We start from the raw sequence: 18566 nt of genomic DNA on the forward strand, positions 1-18566 counted from the left end.
TACGCTATCACCCGAGAGCACCCCATTGCCAGCACACAGGAACACAGAGCCAAAGAACTTGTTGAAGAGTTCGGCCTTCTCTCATGCGTCCGTCACCAACTGCCCTACCCTACCCTGCCCCGTAGGGGTCCAATGTTACCCCGAGACTACTTCTTCCTGCCTATGTATTTGAAGAAGGATTTTTTGTTATCCTTAATCCCAGGAGCTAATCTAAGCTCCAGTGCTGCTTTAGCCTTCCTCACCAAATCCCTACAAGCTCGGGTCAGGGAGGTGTACTCCTCCTTTGTCCCTGCCCCCTGCATCCACTGCCAGTACACTTTTTTTTATTTGCCCTCAGGCCAGCCTGGATATCCGCGCTCAGCCATGAAGGTTTCTTGGACCCTTTCCCCGCCTTCCTGCGCAGAGGAATTGTGTCCTGCTGTGCCCCAAGGATAGCTTCCTTGAGGAAGGACCACCTTTCCTGGACCCCCAGACTAGCTACCCCCTGGGCTCCGAGTACCTCCCTGACTACTGCCCTGAGCACAGCGAAGTTGGCTTTCTTAAAGTCAAGCATTTGCGCTGTGCTAGTTACCCTCCCCACCTTTCTCTGAATAGCAAACTGGATCATTTCATGATCACTGTCCCTTAGCCTCCCTTGTACTAGCACATCCCCCACCAGGTCATCCCCAGAGGCTAACACCAGATCCAGCATGGTGTTTTCCCTAGTAGGGACAAGTGCCTCCTGCACGAGGTGTAGGTCCTGGACGCACATCAGGAACCTTCATGAGTGGCTCGACCTGGCCGACTGCTCCTCCCAGTTGATGTCAGGATAACTCATATCACTCATGACCACAATATCACTTATCATACCACTCTTGTCTCTCTGCAAGTTGGTGTACACACACTCAAGCCCTTACTTCTCTCTCAAAGTGGAGTTTCAAGAAGTTAAATGAATAAAGGATATCAAACAAGAAGAAGACACTTTTTGTAGAAAACAATGATTAAATTGAGGTTTTTTGCCCAGTGATTTAAATCACAATTTAAATCCATTTGATTTAAATGAAGTCCACCTTGGAGTAGAGTAATGGAATTTGTGGGATGCACTTTCACCCCAGAAGAAGAGGGTTAGCACCCTTATATTTCCATGATTGACAAACCAGTGCATGTCAGTCTGCTTGTGATATAAAGAAAGCAACTAAATACACATCTGGAGCCGTGTTCACAGTGAATAAGAAAGGGATGAGCTAGTGGCATATCCCAATCTTCCCAGGACCAAAGAACTTGATGTAACTCTTGGATTTTTCCTTTTTCTATGCAGGTTATTCCTGCATAGGGAAAATGAGGCTGATAGTTGCACATGTTCTTGCTTTCTTGGAGGATTTAAGATCTCCCTAATAATGAGATGCTTAAGGAGCGACAGACTGATTTGGGAACCTGCAGCTGTGAGGCTCCTTGTTATCAGAGGCCCCCAGATGCTACATGGTTGGCAAACCCATTGCTGTCATGCTTGATAGACAGGTGCTGTGATCTGCTGGTATTTAGCTGCTTGGTAGGCACATCTTTCATGCACAAGCTCTGCAGTTTGGCAGAGATGAGGAATGTCATCCTAAATCCTTGAAGCCAACAGGCCTCATTTCAGATGCTTTTACAACGAACACGGTGTACAAGAGGGAGGCTAGATTTGTACCTAACAGATTAACCAAAATGTGTGTGTGTGTGACAGACTTTTGTGGGCTGAAGCTCGCTTCATCAGATGATGTGGTAAGTTGTGCACGGCGCAGAAGAGACAAGTATGGTGATATGAAGCCACCCAAAATGTTTCCTTTATAGCTGCTGGTAGAATAATCTGCACCCTTCTCTCCTGCTTCTTTGAAGTTGATGAAAGGTTTTGATCCTAAACCTTGTTGCAGCATGACTTGCTTTTTCTTGATTCATAGACGCAATCAATTTTTAAATATTGCCAGTTACTGCAGCGTTCTTAGCACTAAAACTATTCTTTATACATAACGTGCTTATTCCCCTTCTGCCTTGAATGCATCTTGCCGGTGGTTACTCCAGGCTGAATAGCTTATGATGATGCGAAAAATAAATAATTTAGATTTAGGAAAGTTCAACTAAGGAAATAAGTGAGAAGCTTACATTTTAAAGGGATAAACAGTTTTCTAGCTACATTTCTAATGCAAGATTTCTTTCTGTTTCATTCTTTAAAGCAGATCAGTTCTTCATAAAATCAAATGTTACATATAGCCTATTTCAGCTTTGTAGAGATCTGAAAACCCTTGCATCATTGTAGGCAAGGGTTATTAATTTGTTAACTTTAGGAATCTAGGTTTGGGGGTTAATTACCCATTAGGACAACTCGAGACCCTTAATGGACCTGTGAGCATCCTGCACCTGAGATCTCGTGCAGCGCACAGGACAGCAGCCTTAGTGCACAGGCCGGTTGCTGTTGTCACATATGAGTTATTGGCCTGCTTAACCACATCTGATGACAGATGCTACTGGAAACCTAACATCTCACAACAAAACCACCAGTTTCACAACGTGCGTCTAAAAACAGAAGTGGGCTGGAGGTGGAGTTGGGTGTTATAGCTCTGCATATAGGAATTCCCCAAATTTCTGGGTTTTGTTTTTTCTTTTTTTATTGATTTAATGGCTAAATCTGCCCATCGTGAGCCGGTGGAAGGCCCTGCTTGGTGGAGACTGCTGTGTATGGGTAGAGAGGGGTGGTTTAAAGAACTCCTGCATTGGCCTGAATCAGTCCCGGATCTTGTGACGTTTGAGGGAGTGCAGTGTAGGGGAGAGGAGAAATGGGAAAGGTGAGCTCGCTGTCCAGGTGGTCACGGGCATCTCTGCCGGGTCTGATCTCTCTCCTACGTCCCTTCCCGCCAGCTGTAACGTGGCTGGAAGGGAGTGAGAAGGGGAGTGGGAGATCCCTGCTGAGCAGGCACCTGCTCTCCCACTTTTAAATCAGAGCAGGAGACGGATATTTAGAAACCCGTTGGGAGCAACTGATTCCTGGTTTTGCTCTTGTTGGACGACTCCATCATTAATTCTCTGCACCTCCTGCTTACTCTGTCTACCTGGAGCTGGTGAAGATGCCCGAGAACTGTCCGATAACGTCTGTTATCCAATCTTGGTTTTTTTTTGGCTCCCCTTTTCTGGTTTGCCAGTGTTGGTTATGTTCCAGTAATATGCAAAAGATGCATTGTGAGGTCCCAGAGCCTCCGTTTTTCTTGTTCACAAGCAGTCTTTTGTATTCAACACCTGGTCTTTTATATTCGTGTTGGACGGTGCGGAGAGAACCAGACCACTGCTGCGGCAACAATAGTATTCGATAGCCCGAGCCTCTTAAGCAGCATGCTTTAGCTTTTTCTTCCAGAGGGAAAATGTTATCACTGCAGTACAGTGAAATCCAAACTACTATTACTGATCAGAGGCTAGCACTTTATGCTGTAGCTTAACTAAATTGGGAAACTCTGAGCAGTTAGATGCTAATAGCAAGTGGTGAGTCATATGACTTCGGGCGCTCAGTGGCTGCTCGTGTGTCGCACATCTGTTAAAGGGACAGTCCTGCATGCAGTACCTTGCCTCCCGTGCAGCAGACCTTCTCAATTATTCATGATGCCTTTAATTCGTACAATGTGCGTTTAACTTCCCTCGGAGGAAGGGAAGCCTCGCTGTCCGAGAAGCCGATCTCCAACCAGCATGGCGTTGCGGTAACTTTGTGCTTTGGAAGAATGGAGTATTATTATTGTCCACGCTTGTTAAAGTGCCTGCAGTATCTGTGGGTGAGTGGATTCTTTAGTTGAAACTTGTGGTGCGTAGTTGGACGTTTTAAGTGCGTTTGCAAAACCTTCCCTTCCTCCACTGAACTGCAGTAATGGGACAGGAGATGCTTTTTCAGCTAGATGCCACAGCAGCCGTGTTGTGGGGTAGACCGGTTTCTCAAATGGGAATAGAAGGATAAAATGGGACTTTGCCAAACCATCAAAAGCAGATATGAATATTCGTCTGACTTGAATTTTTCCTCCTTGTCTCTGTCTAGTATTGAAGCCATCTGAAGGAGTAAAGTTTTTTGTATTGCATATTCATAGACATTCCTTCCTGCTTACTGAAAAGCTGTCCATAACCCCTAGGACACTTGCTTAAAAATATTCCTTCCCTTCTGCCAAGTATGGCAGCCTCCCTGTGTTTAAAATAGTTGGTGGTGCTGGCTTTTGAAATGTACTGTTATTTCTTCCTTGGGAAGCACAGAATCATTAAGGGCCTATATCCACTTTCTAGCTCTCCAGAAGCACCTCGTGAATAAAACAGTATGTTTTAATGGGTAGGAGACCACGGGAAAAGCAACTGAGCCTACATGGTGGTTTTTGCTCATTAATGTCTTACTGATCAATTCTTAATGTGTGCTACCATTTTACAAGTTTGAACATGCTTGAATAACGGGAGTGAATTATTGAGAAGAGTCTATTACTCAGTGTCAAAGAAAAGGAAACTCCAGCTCAGTGCTGAGGCTTATTTTTACTTCTACGTTGTCACACCGAGTGATATGTTTAATCTGTGAGTTAGGACTCTAGCATTGCACCTTTTAAAATTTGTTCTTCATCGATTGCAGTTCATGGCAACCTCCTCATTAATCCGATGATTTTTCCACAGAGTCAGTACACTAATATAAATGCTGCCCTGTGTAAAACCTGAATGTTTGCTGCTAATTTTGCTATGAAATTGGTAGCAGGGGATTGGTTCCCCCCGGCAAGACTTGAATTCGGCAGCCCTTCTACATGCATTCGCTGTCACGAGTAGTCGAGCAGGGGCTACCACTGTTAAATGACACCTGAATTGGGAAGTGAGGGTTGCAGAGTCCGTCCTTTTCCATATGGAAAGCCAGTTATGAGCTTGTTTCCAATAGCTGTAATGTTCAGACCTTCCACAGCTCTTCAGTGCAACTCTTGTTATAAACTCAGGTTTTAAAAGGCAAACTTCCTTGAAATGCTGGTTTAAAGCCTGGATGAGTTGAGTAAGATATTTGAATTGTGAGTTGGTGACACTTCTTCATTGCTGCCATTTATGGGAACGTGCCTGCTGGTATTCACAACATAGGAAAGTAAATTAAATGTGATTTTGGCTGTCCAGTAACTGGGAGTGATCTTTTATATCATATAACTTCAGTCCGCAAGAGAACAAAAACTCCACTGCATTATCGGCGTGTGTATGTGCTGCTATGCATGCCTTGCATTATTTATTTGATGGTATAATAGTAATGTTGTAATCAGATACTCGATGTCTAACTAATCTCTCTAAGCAATTTGAATGCTATGAATTTCAAGAGGATGTTTCTTTGGTTATAAGAAATCTTTTTCTCCCTGAAAATTGTTGCACATTTTAATTGCACAGCTTCTTCTACCTCTTTAATTTTTGAAAAACATAGACTTCTCTGAGGAAGTATTGTAAGTGCTGGATGTAGACTGACTGCTTTGTCTCCAAATGTTTCTGTTGATCAGAAACCAAACTGAGGGCTGCTAAGGAGATAAAGTATTAATTCTCTCTGTTTATAGTCAAGAGTAACAGGAGATGTCAGGTCTGGTTGTCAAGCTTTGTGTGGTTATTTGATCCTTTTAGGGGGTTAAGATAACTTCTTTATAAGGTGCACTTACTCTAGGAAGCTGTAATTATTTTTTTAAGTCAAGTAAAATCAAAATTATTTTAAAAAGTTACTAGTTAAGATTATTTCTCAATGCTTACTAATGTTAGCGTCGGAGTCAGCATTGCGAATTCTTTTGATATCCAGCGGTCAGAGTTAGAGCGGCGGGGTAGCAGTGATGATCCAGGAAATGTAAGGGTTTTAGTGATGCATTCATTGGACCAACTGTAACATTGGGAGAGTTGTTGGATGAGCTTTCGGGCATCGAGCAATCGCTGCTGCTTCCTCCTCCTCTTACTGCATCTTTAGAAGTTTTACTTCTTATTTAACGTTTTCACGGTACGTAGGAAACACACTTCTGACAGGCGTTCCTGTAGATGACAAGCATCCCAGTCCTTCTGTGTAGTTGTGAGCACGGCGGATGAGCCAGCCACCAAGAGACCCGTCCCCTGCACGGACGAGTGCACTGCCATAATGAACGTCGTAGGGTTGGAGCGGTGTTGTAGCTGAGATGGTCCCGAGAATATGAGAGAAGCAGGGCTGGTTTGCAAGGGTATTTTGTGTCCGAAAGCTTGTCTGACCTCTCTCGCAATGAAATGGGGCAGTAAAAGATACTGCCAACCCAACTTTGCTTGTCATGGTAATGGAGCACAGACTTTGTGGAAGCATGGATGACTGAGGCAGGCCCGTTGCTATGTATGAGCATGGAGGGCTCCGTCTTTAACCGCTTTCAGTTGGGAAAGAAAGGGATTTTAGCTCTCACAAATTTACCACGTCCAGAAGAGCTAAAGGTTTTGGTATATCTGCTTTCTTCTGACGTCTGTAGTCCTTGGGAGGAGCCATATTTGTTTGCTTGTGAGTTACAATTCGCTCTGATCTTTCAGAGGGTGTTTTTTCTTAATTCTCAAGTTCTAAACCATATCTTGGCGACATTGCCAAAGTCTGGGAGCTGACGGATTGGCCTACTTGAGTGGCTTTTCGACATTTTCATTTTATGTGTGAAAAATAGCTCTAAAATAAGGGTCGCAGCCCACGGAAGATAAAATCCCACCGAGCATCTTCCCAGTGCCATAAAACAGATTTTCTTTTTAATAAATGTTGTCACTGTGTTCTTGCAGGGAAGTGACAGTTTGACATGCTTGAAACAGCGAGCGGTAGATGTGCGTCTAATTTTAGGCCTCGTGGCCTAGACAGGCTTCCCTTTTGACAATACTAATTAAGAAGCTCATTGAGGTGCATCTGATACCATTTTTAATGAGCTGTTTCATATTTAAGTCTGGCAGTTATTTTACATGCACTAGATCCTGAAAGCATCAAAGAAATTTTTGGTGCATTTTAATATAAACTCCTGTACTGTAATAGGCCTCAGGTCACACTAGTGGTAGTCTAAACAAACCTGGCCGTTCTTCTTGGGCAATAACCATTGTTCACAGACTAAGCATATAGGCACCGTGGGCTAAATTATTGTCCATTTCTCAACTGAGCATTGTTTCACTATTAGGAGTGAAACAAATGCAGTCTCCTTAAGGAGATAAAGTATTAATTCTCCATGCCCAAAGGGAGGTAATCCCAACAAGGGTCAAAGGGAGCAGGAGGGCACATAAACCCCCATGGCTCACTAAGAGCATCCGGGAATGTCTCCTTGCTAAAAGGGAGGCATATACCCAATGGAGAGATGGGGTCATCGCCAAGAAGGACTATGTTATAGTCGCCCGAGGATGTAGGGGGGCAGTCAGGAGGGCCAAGGCAGAGTTGGAGATAGGACTAGCTTCCCGGATTAAGGACAATAAGAAGTCCTTCTTCAAATACATAGGGGGTAAAAAGAGGGTCCCGGGTAATGTGGGGCCCCTGCAGGACACGATGGGCAACTTAGTCATCACGCCAGATGACAAAGCTAACATATTTAACGATTTCTTTGCCTCTGTCTTCCTAAGTAGGGACCAGTTCAGCCACCTCCCTGCTGGGCCCCCCTCGGGCCCCGAGAGAGACACGCCTGGGCCAGGGGTTAGCGAGGAGTTAGTTAGGGTACTTCTGGAGAAGCTGGACGTGTTCAAGTCCGCTGGTCCGGACGATCTTCACCCTAGGGTTCTACAGGAACTGGCTGAGGTCATTGCGGGACCCCTGGCACGGCTCTATGAGCACTCGTGGTGCTCTGGCGAGGTGCCGGAGGACTGGAAGAGGGCCAATGTGGTCCCTATCTTCAAAAAGGGAAAAAAAGAGGACCCGGGAAATTACAGGCCAGTTAGTCTGACCTCAATCCCGGGTAAGATCTTTGAAAAAATTATCCTGGCACACATCCAGGAGGGCCTTGCGGGGGAATGCATGCTCAGGGGCAACCAACATGGGTTCATCAGTGGCAGGTCTTGTCAGACCAACCTGGTGGCCTTTTACGATCAGATCACCAAATCATTAGACGCAGGGGTTGCTGTGGATGTAGTCTTTCTGGACTTCCGGAAGGCTTTCGACACTGTCTCTCACCCTGTCCTCATCAAAAAGCTGGGAGACTGTGGTGTCGATGCCCACACGGTCAAATGGGTCGCCAACTGGTTGGAGGGCCGCACCCAGAGGGTGGTAGTGGATGGGTTCTTCTCGACCTGGAAGGACGTGGGCAGTGGGGTTCCGCAGGGCTCGGTCCTCGGGCCTGCACTGTTCAACATCTTCATCAGTGACTTGGATGAGGGGGTAGAAAGCACCCTGTTCAAGTTTGCTGATGACACTAAGATGTGGGGGGATGTGGGTGCACTAGAAGGGTGCAATAGGCTACAAGCTGACCTTGACAGGTTGCAACGGTGGGCGGATGAGAATAGGATGGGGTTTAACACTGATAAGTGCAAGGTGTTGCACATGGGGAGGAAGAACCGGCACCACACTTACAGGTTGGGGAACTCTCCTCTTGCCAGCACGGAGACGGAAAAGGATCTTGGAGTCGTCATTGACTCCACGATGAACATGGGCCGGCAGTGTGGGGAGGCAGTCAAGAAGGCCAATCGTACCCTATCATGCATCCACAGATGCATCTCGAGCAGGTCCAGGGAGGTGATCCTCCCCCTCTATGCGGCACTGGTCAGGCCGCAGCTGGAGTACTGCGTCCAGTTCTGGGCGCCACACTTCAAGAGGGACGTGGACAATATGGAAAGAGTTCAGAGGAGGGCCACTCGTATGATCAGGGGTCAGCAGGGCAGGCCTTATGAGGATAGGCTACGGGACCTGAACCTGTTTAGCCTCCACAAGAGAAGGCTAAGGGGGGACCTTGTGGCCTGCTACAAACTGGTCAGGGGGGATCAGCAGGTATTGGGGGAGTCCCTGTTCCCCCGTGCGCTGCCAGGAGTGACCAGGAATAACGGTCACAAACTGGCGGAGGGTAAGTTTAGATTAGATATTAGGAGGCGCTACTTCACAGTCAGGGTGGCTAGGGCCTGGAACCGGCTTCCAGGGGAAGTGGTGCAGGCTCCTAGCCTGGGGATTTTTAAAAGGAGGTTAGATGAGCACCTTGCCGGGGTCATCTGACCCCGGTGCTCTTTCCTGCTAAGGCAGGGGGTCGGACTAGATGATCTGCCTAGGTCCCTTCCGACTCTAGCTACTATGAAACTATGAAACTATGAATTGTTCTGTTTGTTCTCGCTTTCTCAGTCTACTCCTAACCCAATGTTAAATTATGTTTTGCCTTTTTAAAATCTCAGGTTTGCTGTAGGCAGGGTCTTGTCACAAGGCTGACATTTGGTTCCTTATTCCCAGTTCCTTGTTCAAAGGATTACATTTTTTTAGATGTCATTAATATAAGCTAATATAGAATGTATTTCTCTGTGATATGTGGTTACTAACGTGAAATGCAATAAACAAGTAAAAATCAAATAATTCAGTGGAAACCAGAAATGCAGAACAAGTCGCATTAAAGCCCGTGCACGCATAGGAATCTCTGCTGAGCTGCTGCCGCGCCTGGGGGAGTCCCCTGAAGCAGGCAGTATGGGGGCACGCAAAGCCAAATCCATTCAGCTGTGTCCGTAGGTCTTGAATGAATGTAGACCTAGGGCTTGGCTGAATGCCTGTGGTCAAATCTGCCTTGGGTCAGTGCAAGCTTCAGGCCTCTGATGAGCAAAATGTCCCATCAGGTAGTGCCCTGTCCCGGCTGTGGTAAGACAGTTGCCTGGGTGCAGTGACCCAGCACTTGAGGTTTCAGGAGAAGTGTTATCCTCTGGGATTCAGCACCGCCTGCGTCATACCTGTATTCTTTGATTGAAATACTTGATCTTCAGTCTTTACTTAATAACCTAGAGTCCATTGTAGCAATTGCAGACTACGGTAAAATACACAACACTTTAGCTTTGAACAGTTTCTAAGAGCTATATTTTCAAAAATGAACTCAGTCCTGGGAGTAAGGAACCAAATTAAGCCTCAGGTCTTGTCTGACATCTGACTCAGTAGTCACATGAACTGGGCTGTAATGCTAGTTTCTAAGTGATGGAAGCTCTCAATCAGATTCAGTGCTGAATATTTTATATAGGGTATAGCCTACGCAAGATGAAAACTCATTTTCTAAAAGGCCAAAAATAGCTCTCATAATGCAAAAATGCTGCGAAACCCAGGAACTCAATCAGTGGGATGAATATTTATTATAACCTAATCAAAAGCAAGGTAGTGAATTTAAACGCAGGTAAAACCCAAGGAGCGCTCTGATGACAAGAGTATTGCTGTTTCAATGCATTCTGTTAAGGTTGCTTTATCAGGCGATCCTAAAGGGAGGGTCATCTCTATTTAATGGTTAATATTCTAGGACTACAGCAGAGAAAAATGCAGTCCCCCATAAAATATCATGGATGTCAGCGTGCAATGCAGCCTGTCTGGGTTGCGGATGTCGCTGCTAATGGTGTATGTAATAAAGGCTAAATAGGCTGGGTGTTCATTCACCTGGGCCCAAGCCTCTGAAACCAGCTTAGTTCTGTGCCCCGATCTCTCGCTCTTCTCCACGCCGGCTGTCTGTCGTACACTTGCCGTTCTCTCGGCCCCCTCAACTGCTTGGGCCTTTCAGGATCCGGTGCTTTATCCGGTAGGCATGCGCTTTAATAAAACAGCGACACGGCCTTGCGGCAAGTTTGTGTGTGACCTAGCAGCGCCTCTGATGCGTGTGCACAGCGAGGCTCCCAAAGTGCACCGATCCACTGTGGCAGAAGAGAGACTTTTAACCCAGGGTTTTTGGTGAGCATCTGGAAAGCGGCCCCTTGCTTTGTGCACATCGTGGTGTTAGATACCACCCCGAACGCAGGGAACTGAAAGATGCTAGATTTGGCGCACTGCTTCATTTCTGGGTGTTGTCTTGACTCGATCCTTGTTGGCCTTGGAAACTCCTGGAAAAGATACGTCTCCCTCCCACGCATGGTTGCCATGTATGAAAGCCACAGTGGGGCCTTCACGGTATACTAGAGAGAAAGGTCAGCAGACTGTATTGAGAGGCAGCCTCCTCATCCCTGCCTTTGTCCGACCTCCAGTTCGGAGCTCACTCGCTGTCCCCCATCTCCTGCTGATCCAAACTGAGTTGAGTTTTTGTCCTTCAAGGCACACAGCATAATCCATATCTTTAAACAGCTGTTTCCTCTGTTTTGTTTTTTTTACAGGGTTAGGGTAAGATTAGAAATGTAGAAGTAGAGACTTCTGCAGGGTCTGAATGTCTTCCTGTCTGAACCTCCTGGGAGGGGAGTGTTTTGTTGCTGTTTGGTTTTTGTTGCAGGTTCTGTCTGGTGGCAGAGAGGGAAGCTAGGGTGCTCTCAATAACTGTCAAACAATGTGTGCCCGCTCATCCGTGCAGCGTCAGTGGCATTAGGCTGCATGTGGTCGAACAAAGCATGGATTGCAATTCACAGTAAGTTGTAGAAGATCCAGGTCCCTACCTTTCATACAGCTGGAGGCTTGCATAGGAAGTTGTGTGGCAAGAAAACAGGTTTCCAGACTCATTATAAAAAAACAAAAACAGACTTCCTTCCTATTTAGTGCTTTGGCAACGCCGTTTCCTGAGTACAACGCACGAGGGCGCTGGGAGGCTGGAGGAACCAGCGTCGCTGGCAGGGCTCCACTCATCGTATGTTCAACTTGAAGCATTTGCAGCAGTAAAAAAATAAAAATAAAAGTGCAGGGTCCAGGCTTGCTGCTCTGATTGGAATTGTATTGGGTACAATCTCCCATAAAACCATTGTAGGAAACTGCAAATGTGACAGTGTCTTTTAATGCAACAGTTTCTCCATTCAAGAAGACCTAAATGTTTTGAGCTCGAATGCTTTGCTTAATATAGAGACCAAGGCTGCGTGGCATCAGAGCAGTCACAAAAAAGGGGCATTTATCCTTGCTGGGTTTTGTTTCTTCTTAATATTCTGGGACTGGAAAATTAAAAACTTGTAATTTTAAAACCAATTTAAAAAGTGAATTCCTGGATCTGATTCTTAGGTACAAGGCACACAAGTAACTTAGCTGTCTCCTTCTACTCATACTGTGACCTAAACTTGTTTGGAGACTTCCTTTCCCCTGCTGTTGTCTGTGTCATTAAAGCTGGGAGGTGACCAAGTTCCCACTATTGTTTCTGTTCTTTCAGCAGAGTTGTGACTTGTTAATACGGCCAACGCATGTTTACTGTACTGAAAGGAAATGGCATTTTGGAGACCAACTTGAGCATGCCAAGAGGAGCTCTTTGTATAAGACCCATCAAAATCTGGTGACAGGAGTCCAGATTGTAATGCAGGGTTGCTCTTAACGTGCAGCTTGAGCCAGAATCTTACATGTAATTTGCAAAAACAGCTTAGCTTTTGGGGAAAATGGATTTTTCATGTAACATGGCAGGGTTTAAGAAATGTAAACCGTATAACTGTACAGTTATAGCATAGCTGAACTGTTATTTAGCACAGCTCACCCGAGTATGCCAGAAGGTGCTTTCCTAGTTTTTTAAGCACAGAAATTAACTCAGCCTCAGTAGATGTAGCATGCGGCATCTGTTTTATAGTGCCGTAACTCTCGTCGCAGCACCACCTTACAGTTCAGTATGGAAATAAATCATATCCAATTGAAAATGGAGACAGAATACAAGTTTGGACCCATGCCGGGTAAACTAAGGTAATGTCTATATGAGAACTAAGCTGGCGCAGGAAGACTGGCTGGCCTCTCTGGCCAAGCTCCCGTCCTGTACCAGCTAGAGCAGGGGAGCTGTCGTGTACCAGGACAAGAAGGGCTGCCCCTTAGCAGAGCGAGCGGTAGCGGTCAAGTCACGTCTTTTGGCAGCCCCAGGGAGTCCAGGCGAGGGGCTTCTGTCAGCACAGCTGAGCGCGTCGGGGGTAAAAGAGAAGTAGGAGAACGCTCCGTCAGGTGATCTTCCACTAGCGTCCACTCTACTTGTGCGGTCTCAGTTTCCTGGAATTGATGTTTTGCAAGAACAAGTTACCAAATGTTTCCCCTCGCTAGGCACTGTTGACCGCAGAAGTGCCGTGTGGATGAAAGGTGATTTCACCATGGAGTCTCATTCATGTGCGCACCTATGCTCCCATATAGGGGAAGGCAGCAAGTGTTGGGATTGCAGTGCCAGCCGTCTGAAAAAGCCTCTCTAGGAAATGGCTCCAGCTTCTTATGTCTGTATCAGGGAAATTGTGGACGTTGAAGGGGAAGCTGTCAGGTTTTAGGTGTGCTGCATTTTATGTGCTAGCTCTTTCTGCAGGTGCACGGGAAGCGTAGTGCGCTGATGCTTCCTGCCAGGGGAGGTGCGGACAAGCTGACTCAGGGTTTTAGTTCCTGTATTGTTGATCATCTGTTTATTTTGCATGGTGGATGTTTGCTTTCCCCTTTTCCAGCTACTAACCGCCTTCAGAGGGAGCAAGCAAGCGGGGCCTACTTCTTTGTTGGTGGTCTCAGGTTTGGCAGGGAGTGAACTTTGGCGTAGAGGCTAAATAGCGTAAACAGTGTTCCTCCTCTCCTTCAGTGCGGGCGCGTATGTATACTGGGAATATTTCCTTAAAGCTTTCCTATTTATAAACCTCCTTCAAGCCTGTGCCAGCTGTGCTGGGCTTTCTCTGCCCATGAGAGTCAACAAGCACCACCCAGTGCTTCAGCCAGATGGCATTGCCAAGTTGCATTTCTTACGGTCGCACCAAGGCAAGCTGGAATACATTATTGAAGAAGCAATCAGAGGACACCTGGCAGTCACGGAGCTGCCAGAAGTTTGGTGTGCTTTGGGCTTGACTGTCTTTGAGTACTTCAAGTCCCAAACTTCACAGAGGATGTTCTGGTCCCACACAATGCACAGACTCTCTCTTATCCTTTGTTGCTTGAAGTTGAACTGTGTTTGTGTCACAGAAGGAAATGTGAGTTGTGGGGGTATGTCTTAAGGCAGAAAAACAGGCTGCCTTTCCACACACTGCCATTAACAGTTTACTGCATGCACGGTGAAGCTGCTTGGCAGCACGCAAAACAACCCGGTGATCAGCACCAAGGAAAATGTTGCCTGGACTTTCACTTGAAGCTGTCTATACTGTTGCCTCCTGGAAAATAATACACCGTCCTACCTGCAAAATTGTTCTACCAGCACAATTGTTTGAAATAGGGGGGAGAAACATGCAGACTGCATAGATTTTACTGGTTTCCTTGGCTAAACATTACTCAAGCTGTAGCAGCTTACATCCAAAGACCTGTTTAATAATTATACCAGCATCATGTGTGTAACTATATGAACCAATCCTGCCTGGCAGGGGCGATGTCAGTGGTTACGACAAGGAAACTTGTGGCACAAGGACTCACCTGGGAGCCATGGAGGGGAGGGGGGCATAGCAAATTCGGCACACCCGCTCATTTCTCATGGTCATGGGTGATGTGCGGCAACAGTTGACCTTTGCAGGGTAGCACCGCAAAAGGATGGAATTACCTAGCTGGATCAAAAGATACGATGAATTTTTTAGGGAGATGGAAGATAGTTGTTGAAAGCAGAATTTGTTTTAGACTTGGATTTTGTTTCCCCTTGATTGTAGGAAACTCTCAAGGGGATTTTAGTGACAGCAGATACACAGATCTGAATTGACAGCAGTGGTTCATGTCAGTCGGCTAGAAGAGATATGCTGCTGTACTTCTTCAGATCCCCTGGCCGTGTTTCTCTTGCTTATTAGCATGAATTTGGTAGTTTCTCTTTGTACAAGAAATTATTGTAGCAGCTTCTCCTTTTGTTCGTGCTTGCAATTTAAACTGAAGTAATGTGTCCCCATGTTCACTCCTGTATCTTCTTTTTCTTCATCTTAATCCTAGCAATTCTTTCCTCAGAAAAACATGCGCAGTCCCTGTTTATAAACAGGGAAAATGCCTTCACATACCTGAAAGCAGAATTTGGCCTTCAGTGCTCTTCTGTATGTAGTTGCATGATGGTGTTTTCAATTCTTTGTGCAAAAAAGTTTCCTTTTTAATACCTTTATACCTCATTGTTTCCTATCCCATGAGATATTTATAATTTCCAGCACAGTCTCTTTTCTGAGCAGTATAAAAGGTAGACCTTGACAATGTTCAGATCTGTCTTTCTCTCCTTGCAGCTTTCAATTGACTATTGTGTGAGAGACCAGATTTAGCAAAGCAAAGTACTAATATTAAAAAAAGCCCCACCTACAGAAATAGAACTGGATTCTGTGCAGCGATGTTACCAGGCAGGGAAGTCGTACAATGAGAGCGTGGCTCCAGTTAGAAATCAGGATGGCTCCAACTCGAAAACAGGAAGCTGGTAGCAAATGCAGTAAGATTGCAATGGTAGACCTATTTTTCTTGCATGTAAGGACATATGATTTGGAGCACCTGAAACCTTTTCAGGCCAGACTTAATTGAAAAATGTTAACAAATTTTCTTTTATGCAGCTGTTGCATGAGTATGTTAGGTGCATGCCAAATGTAGGCCAGAAGGCTGGTTGCACGGGCTCCTCTCGCCAAGGGTCTTGTGGGTTGTCCTGTGGCTATGCACTAGCCTGGGCTGTGGGAGATGTTTCCCATTGGGCTTCAAGCTTCAGCAAAATCCTGAAACCCCCTTGCCAATGCCCAAAGGTGTTTAGACAGCAAAGTCGCATTTCAATGGGAGGTAAGTGCCCTGTGCCATGGGGGTCGTGGCACACTTCCACCTCGCTGCAGTGAGGCAGTTGGGTGCTACGGGGAAGGGGGTTTCATTTGATTTCATCTGAAAGAAGTGGTTAATAATTCAAAACCATGTGAACTAACTTGTATTCACCGTTTCTGTATGTACTCATTCACTTCAGGTCTGTATCTTCCTTTATCGTATTTTGTTTTGTTCTTAGGCATTTTCATCCTCTTAGTCTGTGTTTTATCTGCTGCTCACGTAAGGTCATAAAACCCTTCCATGTTATTGTGCTCATGATTATGGCGCTTAAGGTTTGTGAGGGGCGTGGATGTATATCTAAGACCCACTTGGTGTCTGCTTCCCAAGAACTTGAAAAAGGGGTGCCCCAAAAAGCTGGCGAAGCAGTAGAGGTATACTGGAAAACAAGGGCATGACAATAGTAACCTTATATGAATGTGAAATGCTTGTATGCACCACACAGCTTCTGTTTACAACCAAGTGTTTTTACAAGGGTTTTTTTTTTTTAAAGTGAAGCTATAAAATAAATGTCAATGACACTTGTTTTTGCTTTTTGTTTCTTTTCCTACCAGTTCCAGCCTACTTTTCTTTTGCACTTTTATTTTTATATTATGAGTCCATGGCAAATGATTCTTCCCCTCTATTCAGCACCCCCAGGAGCACATCTTTGAGGGACCAGCAGGGGAGATGATGCTTAGGGGCAACCGAAACTGCTTCATTAGAGGCAGGTCCTGTCAGACCAACCTGGTGGCCTTCTATGATAAGGTCACTAAATCCTTGGATGCAGGCATTGTGGTGGTCATAGTCTTTCTGGACTTTAGAAAAGCCTTCAACACTGTCTCTCACCCATTCTCATTAAAATGTTAGGCGACTGTGGTGTTGATCCCTACACGGTCAGATGGGTCACCAACTGGCTGGAGGGCCACACCCAGAGAGTGGTGGTGGACGGGTCATGTTTGACCTGGAGGGTGTGGGCAGTGGGGTCCCCCAGGGCTCGGTCCTCGGGCCCGCACTGTTCAACATCTTCATCAGTGATTTGAACGAGGGGGTAAAAAGCACCCTGTTCAAATTTGCTGATGACACTAAGATGTGGGGGGATTTGGGCATGCTAGAAGGGAGGAACAGGCTGCAATCGGACCTAGACAGGTTACAAGGGTGGGCGGATGAGAACAGGATGAGATTTGACACTGACAAGTGCAAGGTGCTGCACCTGGGGGGAAGATCCAGCACCATACCTACAGGCTGGGGAACTCCCTCCTCGTCAGTGCAGAGGCAGAAAAGGATCTTGGAGTCGTCATTGATGCCAAGATGAACATGGGCCGGCAGTGTGGGGATACAGTCAGGAAGGCCAACCGCACCTTGTCATGCATCTCGAGCAGGTCCAAGGAGGTGATCCTCCCCATCTATGCGACACTGGTCAGGCTGCAGCTGGAGTACTGCGTCCAGTTGTGGGTGCCGCACTTCAGGAGGGATGTGGACAACGTGGAGAGGGTCCAGAGGAGACCACTCTCATGGTCAGGGGCGGCAGGGCAGGCCCTACGAGGAGAGACTACGGGACCTGAAGCTGTTCAGCCTCCACAAGAGAAGGCTGAGGGGGGACCTGGTGGCTGTTTATAAACTGGCCAAGGGGGACCGGCAGGCAGTGGGAGAGACCCTGTTCCCCTGAGCACTCCCAGGAATAACAAGGAACAACAGCTATAAGCTGGCAGAGGGTAGATTCAAGCTAGACATCAGGAGGAGCTACTTCACAGTCAGGGAGGCTAGGATCAGGAACCAACTTCCAAGAGAAGTGATGTTTGCTTCTACCCTGGGGGTCTTTAAGAGGAGGCTGGATGACGCCTTGCCAGGGTCGTCTGACCCCAGTACTCTTTCCTGCCATGGCAGGGGGTCAGACTTGATGATCTGCTCGGGTCCCTTCCGACCCAACCAAGTATGAAACTATGAGCACTGGGGAGGCCACATCTGGAGTCCTGTGTCCAGCTGTAGGCCCCCACTACAGAAAGGATGTGGACATGTTGGAGAGAGTCCAGCGGAGGGGAGCAAAAATGGTTGGGAGCTGTGGGACATGACTGGTGAGGAGAGGCTGCAGGCAATGGGCTAGTCTAGCCTGGAGAAGAGAAGACCGAGGGGGATTGAATAGCAGCCTTCACCTCCCTGCCGGGGGGCTGCAAAGAGGACGGAGCTGGGCTGGTCTCAGTGGGGGCAGAAGGCAGAAGAAACAATGGGTTCAAGCTGCAGCCAGGGAAGTTGATGGATATTAGGAAAAACTCTCCCACTAGGAGGGCGGTGAAGCACTGGGACAGGCTCCCCAGGGAGGTGGTGCAGTCTCCATCCTTGGAGGTTTTGAAGACCCAGGTAGACAGAAGCCTTGTCTGGGATGATGTAGTCAGGGCTGGCCCTGCTTGGAGCAGGGGTTGGACTAGATGTGACCTCCTGAGCAGCCTTCCACCCTCATTTTCTATGAGTCTAAGTGTTTTCCCCCACTCCTCCTTATTAGGGCATCAATTTTTCAATGCATTTGGTTGCTAGAGAGCTGATCTGTCTGAACTGGGTTTCTATTATAACTGCAGGCAGGAATTTTACTATTTCTATATAGATCTTCATGCTGTTGTGTAGACTGAAAAACCAGGTTTTGATTAGTGATTTTTTGGTAGCATTTCGTTTATTCCTTTTAATGTCAATACATGCTAAAAAGTCATTGTTTACTGCTCTCCAGTGTCCAAGACATTTGTGCTACAGACTTTTCCTGTTCCCTGCCAACGGAGGCAGAAAGGAAGTGCTGGACATTCCCGTATATAACCACTCGAAGCATTGCAGTGTATTTTTAGCATGTCCTGTAAGCTAACACATTCATTTA

At 46.5% G+C, this 18566-nt stretch overlaps 1 protein-coding gene across 7 annotated transcripts in view; it reads left to right on the forward strand.

Annotated features, from left to right (window-relative positions):
• KIAA1671 (KIAA1671 ortholog) overlaps positions 1–18566 on the forward strand; it is a 129928-nt gene that overhangs the window by 47342 nt on the left and 64020 nt on the right. Inside the window, exon 1 of one of the 7 annotated variants that reach the window (XM_090063555.1) lies at positions 3620–3770. The exons of the other annotated variants lie outside the window; for them this stretch is intronic. Coding sequence (XP_089919681.1) covers positions 3720–3770 — 51 coding nt within the window. The 5' untranslated portion in view covers positions 3620–3719. Of the gene's footprint in view, positions 1–3619; positions 3771–18566 lie in introns of those variants that run through there. 7 annotated transcript variants of the gene reach the window in all.

This window comes from Crocodylus siamensis, chromosome 9 (assembly GCF_052110815.1).
Source record: "Crocodylus siamensis isolate JL-2025a chromosome 9, ASM5211081v1, whole genome shotgun sequence".
Classification (NCBI taxonomy): Eukaryota; Metazoa; Chordata; order Crocodylia; family Crocodylidae; genus Crocodylus; species Crocodylus siamensis.